Source organism: Artemia sp. Qi Xiang Cuo, chromosome 16, assembly GCF_049724085.1.
Source record: "Artemia sp. Qi Xiang Cuo chromosome 16, ASM4972408v1, whole genome shotgun sequence".
Taxonomy (NCBI): Eukaryota; Metazoa; Arthropoda; class Branchiopoda; order Anostraca; family Artemiidae; genus Artemia; species Artemia sp. Qi Xiang Cuo.
In genome coordinates, this window is record NC_142809.1 from 38,774,969 (window position 1) to 38,783,386 (window position 8,418).

Here is an 8,418-nt window from a genome sequence, read left to right on the forward strand (position 1 = left end):
AAGTAATACTCTGGGATAAAACGGGGCCCTCTAAAAAATAAGTCTTGCTAATTTTACTGCGTCCAATAAAAATATGAGAAAAATCCCAGTAAAAGCCAAATGATTTCGCCACAAACTGATGTTTGGTACTAGAAAATCAAACTATAAATTCAGGAGATATTGAGCTTTAAGTTGAACTTGTCCCAGGGTTCCCGACTCTCCCCTATGAGAAAAGATTTGCACCCCTATCTATTTCAAGTATTTAACCATAATTATATTTTTGGAATAAAAATAAATAAAAATTCCTTTATGTAGGTATTTTTACACATACATTTAGCTTATGTATTTTTACTTTTCGCCTTTTTGTAAAAAGCTTTACAATTATAAACAAAAAGAGACTGTAGAAGAATAATAATTCTAATATTTTATTCCAAGTGCTACTGTATCCCATCTTGATTTTGCGGCGTGAAAAAACTAGTTCCCGCTAAACCATTAAAAAAATCTTACAAATAATTTAAAGTTTTTTAGTAAAAGCAACACCGAAAAAGCATTATTTGATCCTTTTATACCGTTATCAAATTATGTAACAGCTCTTTTTTATTGTTATCTGGCTGGAAATTCTTGTTAACCTCGTGCAATACGAAAACAGTAATTTTTAATATTTTAATCTAAAAGAAGCACCTGGTAACGTAGGTTTTATCTTTTTTTTCTAAAGTCGTTGCACTATTTTGTGAAAAAAATCGTCTTCTACCCTGCATCCTTGGGTTTGTGTATATTATAAATAGCAGCAAATTAATCGATCTGATTTCTGAATAGAAAATTTGTACCTCACTTGGCAGTAATATAACTTACTAACAAAAGGTATACTAATTACTTACAAGAAATATATCTTAAAAAAGTATCTTAATGTTGTTTTTCCCGTCCAATTGTTAACAGACAATATTAGCTAACAGTCTTCTCTTAGCTCGTTGAAACAAAACTACTATTTAACACTTTTCAGGAACGTATTAACTGGGAGGAGGGGAAAATTAAAAAAATTACAGGTTTAGAAAAAAACAGCATAGCCTATTGGGATAGCCTATCTATGAAAATATTTGTAAGAAACCACCGAAAGAATTTGCAAACCGTAAAAAAATATTTGCAGTCATAGAGCCTCTATTAATGTTTATAACGTTAAAAATAGCACCGCTACCACCGGAAACCACCGAAAGAATTCGCAAACCGTAAGAAAAAAAATTTGCAGTCATGGAGTATCTATCAATTTTTTTAACGTTAAAAATAGCAGTCACCGTGCAAAAAACAAAAAGGAAAAAAAAACCGTAGAAAACCACCGAAAGAATTTTCAAACGATAAAAAAAAATATTTGCAGTCATGGAGTCTCTATCAATGTTTTTAACGTTAAAAAAAACAGTCATCGCGCAAAATAAAAACGTAGGAAACCACCAAAAGAATGTGCAAACCGTAAAAAAATATTTGCAGTCATAGAGTCTCTATTAATGTTTTTAAAGTTAAAAATAGCACCGCTACCACCGGAAACCACCGAAAGAATTCGCAAACCGTAAGAAAAAAATTTGCAGTCATGGAGTATCTATCAATGTTTTTAGCGTTAAAATAGCAGTCACTGTGCAAAAAAAGGAAAAAAAACGTAGAAAACCACCGAAAGAATTTTCAAACCATAAAAAAAAATATTTGCAGTCATAGACTCTCTATCAATGTTTTTAACGTTAAAAAAAACAGTCATCATGCAAAATAAAAACGTAGGAAACCACCAAAAGAATGTGCAAACCTTAAAAAAATATTTGCAGTCATAGTGTCTCTATTAATGTTTTTAAAGTTAAAAATAGCACCGCTACCACCGGAAACTACCAAAGGAATTCGCAAACCATAAGAAAAAAATTTGCAGTCATGGAGTATCTATCAATATTTTTAACGTTAAAAATAGTAGTCACCGTGCAAAAAAAAGGAAAAAAAACGTAGAAAACCACCGAAAGAATTTTCAAACCATAAAAAAAATATTTGCAGTCATAGAGTCTCTATCAATGTTTTTAACGTTAAAAAAAGCAGTTATCGTGCAAAATAAAAACGTTGGAAACCACCAAAAGAATGTGCAAACCGTAAAAAATATTTGCAGTCATAGAGCATCTATCGATGTTTTTAACGTTAAAAATAGCAGTCAGCGTGCAAAAGAAACGTAGGAAACCACCGAAAGAATTTACAAACCGTAAGAAAAATATTTGTTTCATGGAGTCTCTATCAGTGTTTTTTAACGTTGTTTTTAATGAAACCACCGAAAGAATGTGCAAACTGTAAAAAATATTTGCAGTCATGGAGTCTCTATGCCTTTTTTGCATTTTCATTTTGAAATTAAAAAAAAAAACGACAAACTTTTGCCCCCCCCCCCAAAATTTTCACGAATTGAAGCTACTGCATGGACTTTTTTTTTACTTACTTTTCTACTTTATTACTTTATTAATAGACACGATTATAATACTTCACAATTTAACACTACGGCACTAATGAAAAAACCTAAGTTTTTGCTGACGTGCAGTAAAACGGCTAGCCATTTCCAAGACACACGAACAACCAACAACTAAATAAACTAAAAAATGGGGGGGGGGACCAAACCAAACTCCTTCACATTATCAAATCCAAATTAAATTCTACCTCCCGACCTCCGTACCCCAGGACCTCCCATCCACCCGTTCCTCCCTACCATCTCCATTTATTTTTTTAACGAGGAAGGGGTGGTTCGGAGGTTTAGGTGGTTGGGGTGGCAGGGAGTAACGGGTGGATGGGACTGGTAGGAAGGAATGGGTGGATGAGGTGGTATGGTGAATGGAGATGGTAGGGAGGAACGGGTGGATGGGAGGTCCTGGGGAAGGGAGGTCGGGAGGTAGAAGTGAATTTGGATTTGATAATGCCTATGGATTATATAGCTGATATGGACTTCATCAATTTGGTTTCAGAACAGTTAAATTTTCGATATAAAATGCACAATTTTCAGAAGCCGCACTTCAAGACACCACAAATTTTTCAGTCGTTGCATTGAGTCTATTTCTTATATATAGGTGACTATTGGATCGATCCTAACGAAGGTGACACACGCGATGCTATAAATGTCTACTGTGACATGACGAAACGTGCCACATGTCTACGACCCGCCCCCGTCAAATCTAAAGCATTAAATCCATTGAAAAAGACTGGAGAAGTCAATTGGTTCTCTGAAATGGAAGGAGGTTTCCAATTCACTTACAAAACTGACAGTAATCAACTGACCTTCCTTCATTTGCTAAGTACTACTGCCTCTCAACAGATGACTTACCATTGCAAGAATAGTGTGGCATATAGCGACGGAAGTGGATCTCGAAGCTTAAGGCATGCTATAAAAATGATGGGTTGGAATGATGTAGAAATTACAGCAAGAGGGAAAAGAAAGCTTAAATATGACGTTATAGTAGATGACTGTAAGGTAAGAACCGAATTTTATGCTTGAAAGAGAGTCAGTGTGCCTGAATAATATAAACCTCTCCTTTTGATATTTATATGCTCTAGTTCTAAGCATAATATCCAAATTACACTTCTATTACCAAATATGAAAAAATAGAAGAATCTCTCTAAAAGGTTCTAAATTAGAAGTCTCTCTTGCAAAGATTTAAGTTTCCCCTGAAACTGGATTGGTTAATTAGTTTGGCAATTGTGACGAAATTCACAGCCGTAAAACCGTTTTGATTCATTTTTAGTGACGATTTAACACCTTCTTCATATTTTTATTCTATCAAACTGAATTTATCCCCTTTTTTTTAATGCAATGTAATAAAGAATAAAATAGTAAGGTGAATTAGCTGTAATTCGACATTTATCTTCCATTTTATTTAGACATTTTATTTCCATTTATTTCTATTTAATTTTTCCATTTTCCATTTTTGTTTCCATTTTATTTACCAAAGTGAAGCTAAAGATACTATAATTCACGCTTTTTGGTCATAAACCAACAATCGTGATGCAAAATATCAAGGCCGTATCCAGGGGGGGGGTTACCCGGTTTGAACCCTCCCCAAAATTTTTGACCGAGTCGAAAATAAGTCAAAAATTAGTAAAACCTAGGTAAAAATCAGTAAAATTAGTCAAAACTGAGTCAAAAATTAGTAACCCCCCCCCCGAAAAAAAAAAATCCTGGATCCGCCCTTGCAAAATATACGTTAAAAATTCATAACAAAATAGATTAAAGAAACAAAAATGGGAATAAGAATAGAAGCCCAAAGATAAAGTGAAATTTACTAAAAAAGAAATCTGTCGCCTGGAATAAATAATATAAAACTTGTGAAATGAAACATGAGCCACTCCTCATCTATGCCAGGAAGGAATGGGCCTATTAGCAGGATTTTGTTGAGGTTCGGTATCAACCTTTTACTTTGGTAAAATAATTAGAAACCGGTTAATGAAATAATACTGCTTTAATTGTTCAGTAAACAAAGCTGGAACTACATATGAAGCATAGGCGAAGAACATACTAGACGGAACGTACTTCAGGTAATCGAGAAGCCCTGAGATGTATATATATATATATATATATATATATATATATACTTAGGAACTGCGTTAGAAATTATAGCGTCTATTGACAATGTGCCTTAGTTGTTTCATGACTACCTAGCGAGTAATGAGTAGATCTGAAAATTGTTATCTACGCACTAATTGAAAAACATTGTCTTAAGAATCAGTTTTAAAAGGCGGTAGGTGGCAACTGTCAATCCAAATATATATATAATTTTTGTAGCTCATGGATTTTTTTCATGGATTAGAAATCCACTGTTTTCTTGTTTTAACCTCTATTTTTATCATTTAGATATTTTTTTCTTATAAATAGGCTACTTTCTTTCTATATCTAGTTTGTCTTTACTCTCAGACAGAAAATCCTCCTTTAACAAAAACTTGTAGTTTCTTTTAACATTTTATCTTTATCAACCAATTTTCTTCCATCTTTGGTCATTATTACTTTTATTTCTGTATAGACTTTTCTTTTGTGTTCCTTACATATCCGTGTTGCTGTAAGTGGTATATTTCCATTACCTATTCAGTTTTGTTCTTACTTTAATATCTTCCATTTTTGTCAGTTTCTTTTATCTCTTTTAATATTTTACAAACAGTTTTACTGGATTTTTTTCTTCTACCTATTTCATTTCAACCGACCCCAGTCAAAAGTTATTACTATACAAAGCGCCAAAATCAATGTAGGCGCGTGACATCTCTCTTATCAGCCCTACTTGATAATATATAATTTTTTTTCTTTTTCACTGGATCTTGACAATCATTTTGCAATATGCTCTTTAGCAGTTTATTGAAGTTTTTTTTTTTACTATATTTACTATATTTTTTTTACTACTTTACTATATTATTATATTTACTATATTTTATTATTTTTCTATTTTTTTACTATTTTTTTTAATATATTTATAATATCGAAGTTTACTAAGTTTAAGGACTACCACAAATGTTAAGAAAGAAAAGACGAAGGCTAACCCACAGCCGTATTAAGGAAAAATAACAACATGTGAATACGTTCAATTTAGCTCTACAAAAAATAAAAACTCAGGTTCAGACCTTAACGCAAATATTTAGTTTCCACGTGAAACCCTAACGTTCCGTAAGTTACGTAATAGCAAATTGATTCATTTGTAAGGACGTGTCTACGTCATAGTAACTCTGAACAACTCCTAAAAAAGTATAGTCTTTTACATGTTGCTTGGAATGTCATAGAGTTAAAATTAGTAGTGGTAGTAAAGAATAAATTACAATGCTGAAAATAGACGAAAAAAAATATGGCAAGATCAGAAATACGCATAAACCTCATCTGTGCTTAAACTAGTTAATCATACTCACATAACGATCTCTTCCATTTATTTTTCTTTTCATAATCAGTTGATTCGCTTTTTAATACATGTTGGTTAATTAATATATGGTCAAATAATCTGTCAAGCAACTGCTTAGTCAGACTGACTTGAAATAGGAGGGTTGATCAGAGTTAATTCAAGTGCGGCAATTCCCTCGTAGCATTCATAGACACATTCATAAGAACTATTTAATTTCATTTCTATTTTGCCTGGTGCTACTGCTATGCATATATGTGGATTTTGTACGTTAGAAAAAGTAATTTCTCTAGTAGAACAACGTCAAATCTATTTAACTCCAATGTAAGAAGTACAGTAATACTTGAAATAAAGTAAATTAATATGTATAACCATGGTGATGTATATACCAGGGAGAGTAACACCTGGAAAAAAATTGATAATTCAGATTTTTAGGTTTCAGACTTGCAGAACAGTAAAGAGTTCCTCTTAAGTTTTTTTCTTTTTTCTGAAACATCTTTATAATGACTCTGTATTTGTTTAGGCGAAAGCAGACAGATGGGCGAAGACGGTCATCAACTACGAGACAGACAGGGCGAATAGGCTGCCGTTTGTAGATGTTGCAGTAAATGATATTGGGGACATTAACCAGCAATTTTCAATTGAAATAGGAATGGCATGTTTCGTTTAAACATTTAAAGTGAAAATAATGAGTGATGTTTTGAATGAGTGTGAGATTTTAGACAAAAAAGAATACTGCCTTTCAGCTTTAAGTAGACCTTTGACAGGCTTGAGATTAATATTTTTTTTCCTTTGTTTTGTCACCTTGCTCGTAGCTTTGTATTGAAATGGGCCCCGGAATAAAACATGTTACTTAGTAAGGCTGTTATTGTTGTTGTTACCTGGAACAATACAAAATAAGCTGTTGTATCTATACCGGAAGGATATATATAACATTTTCAGAATTTTACAGCACAGCAAAAACGAGGATCTCCCGTTTTTCGTAAAAATTTCTTCTTTCTAAGATTTAGGTTAGAAAATATCTGTAAGAATCACTTACAAGACAAATAATGTCGGCCCAATCCTTATCACACACGTTCCAGGAAAATAAATTTGAGATGACCAAACCCAGATGCATGTGCAGCAGGAATGTATTGTGAATAGTCTTTAGGGTCCACAGATTCTGAGTAGTCTCAAGGGCTGAAATGTTTTAGATGGCAGCATGGGCTCGACAAAGGTAGCGTTTCTTGCAGTATGGAGAAACGATAAGTCGGCTTTTCCACTGGAAATCCGGCTCTTTCTTGGCAAATATTTTAAATTTTTAAAACACGGATGCTCAAAAATAGAAATTGTTTGGCGGAGTCATCGTTAACTTGTCAAATGAGATTGGGCTAGCTTAAACCTCTTAGACAAAGATTTCACACACTCAGAGTAAGAGCATTCAGCGCACTGAGTCATTTTAAAATTTAAACAAGCCTACGCAATAAGCATCAAGATCAAGAATGAACGATAATCTAGGAAATATTCTGAAATCACAAGCTGGCTTAAGCTGCACCAATATGTAATACAGCCAGTTTAGCTTAAAATATGATAAGTCTGTTGAATCCTTTATCGTGTATATTTTACAACATAATGTAAGTATTGTCGAGATGGTAGAATATGGACGGCAATAACACAGTACAATGTCCAGGCTATAAACTTAAATACTGTCTATATTCTGCCTACCCAAAAATCCAACGCATGACTTCTAGTGTTCATAAATTAATATCAGATTGTGAAGGCTAATTCGGAAAAAAGAGGTAGGTGAAAGGCGAATTATTTCCATCCATGTAATTTCAAGTTACTAACTTTGATACTTTCATCAAGCAATACCTGGAAAAACATTATTAAGTTTTAAAATAAACCTTGGGAATTATGGGAAAAGTGTCATTGCTGAAATTAAACCAATTTTATTTTACATTTTAATCGTTAAAAAATCAATTTGAAACTTTAAATTACTATGAGATAAGTTTCGACATTAACTTGGTTGTCGCTGTTGTGAGACCTGCCACAAGCAGCGCCGTTTGTAGGTTTGGAAGCACCCAGGGAGAAATTAATTATAGCATCCCCTTTCCGACTCAAATATAAGCACAAATACCGAATCAAAGTGGAAAATTAGAATCAAATGGGCAACTCCTAGCCACGGTTCCAGGGGCAGCTTGCCACCGTTCCCGGGGCAGCTTGCCCCGGTCCCCCTCCCTTTGAACGGCTCTAATGACAAAGCGGTGTTTCCTTAGTACTAGTCAGAATCCTTATAACAATTTACTCAATCTTTAGGTAAATTTTCCTCTCCAAGGCCAGAATTATGTTTCATATTTGGGCCGAGTTATCCCACCCACATGTACCTTCAGATGAGAAAAAGTTTTAAATGTATAACCCGTCTAATAATAATGAAAATCTGACCAATTTTTAATCCGACCAAATTGCAACAGAGTTTACAACAGCGGTATTTGTTTGAAACTTGATATTTAAAAAAATTAAATACAAGTTTTTTTTTATATAGTTTAACTAGCAGGCTTTTAATTAAAATAACATCAGATAAGCATTATCTCTC

The 8,418-nt window shown here is 33.3% G+C and overlaps 1 protein-coding gene across 2 annotated transcripts in view; it reads left to right on the forward strand.

Moving 5' to 3' along the window:
- LOC148942882 (uncharacterized) overlaps positions 1-6,706 on the forward strand; it is a 107,415-nt gene extending 100,709 nt beyond the window's left edge. For both annotated transcript variants that reach the window (XM_089102093.1, XM_089102095.1), the window contains 2 exons: positions 3,048-3,448; positions 6,370-6,706. In XM_089102093.1, the coding sequence (XP_088958219.1) occupies positions 3,048-3,448; positions 6,370-6,516 (548 nt within the window). In that variant the 3' untranslated portion in view covers positions 6,517-6,706. The remainder of the gene's footprint in view (positions 1-3,047; positions 3,449-6,369) is intronic.
- Positions 6,707-8,418: the final 1,712 nt, after the last annotated feature.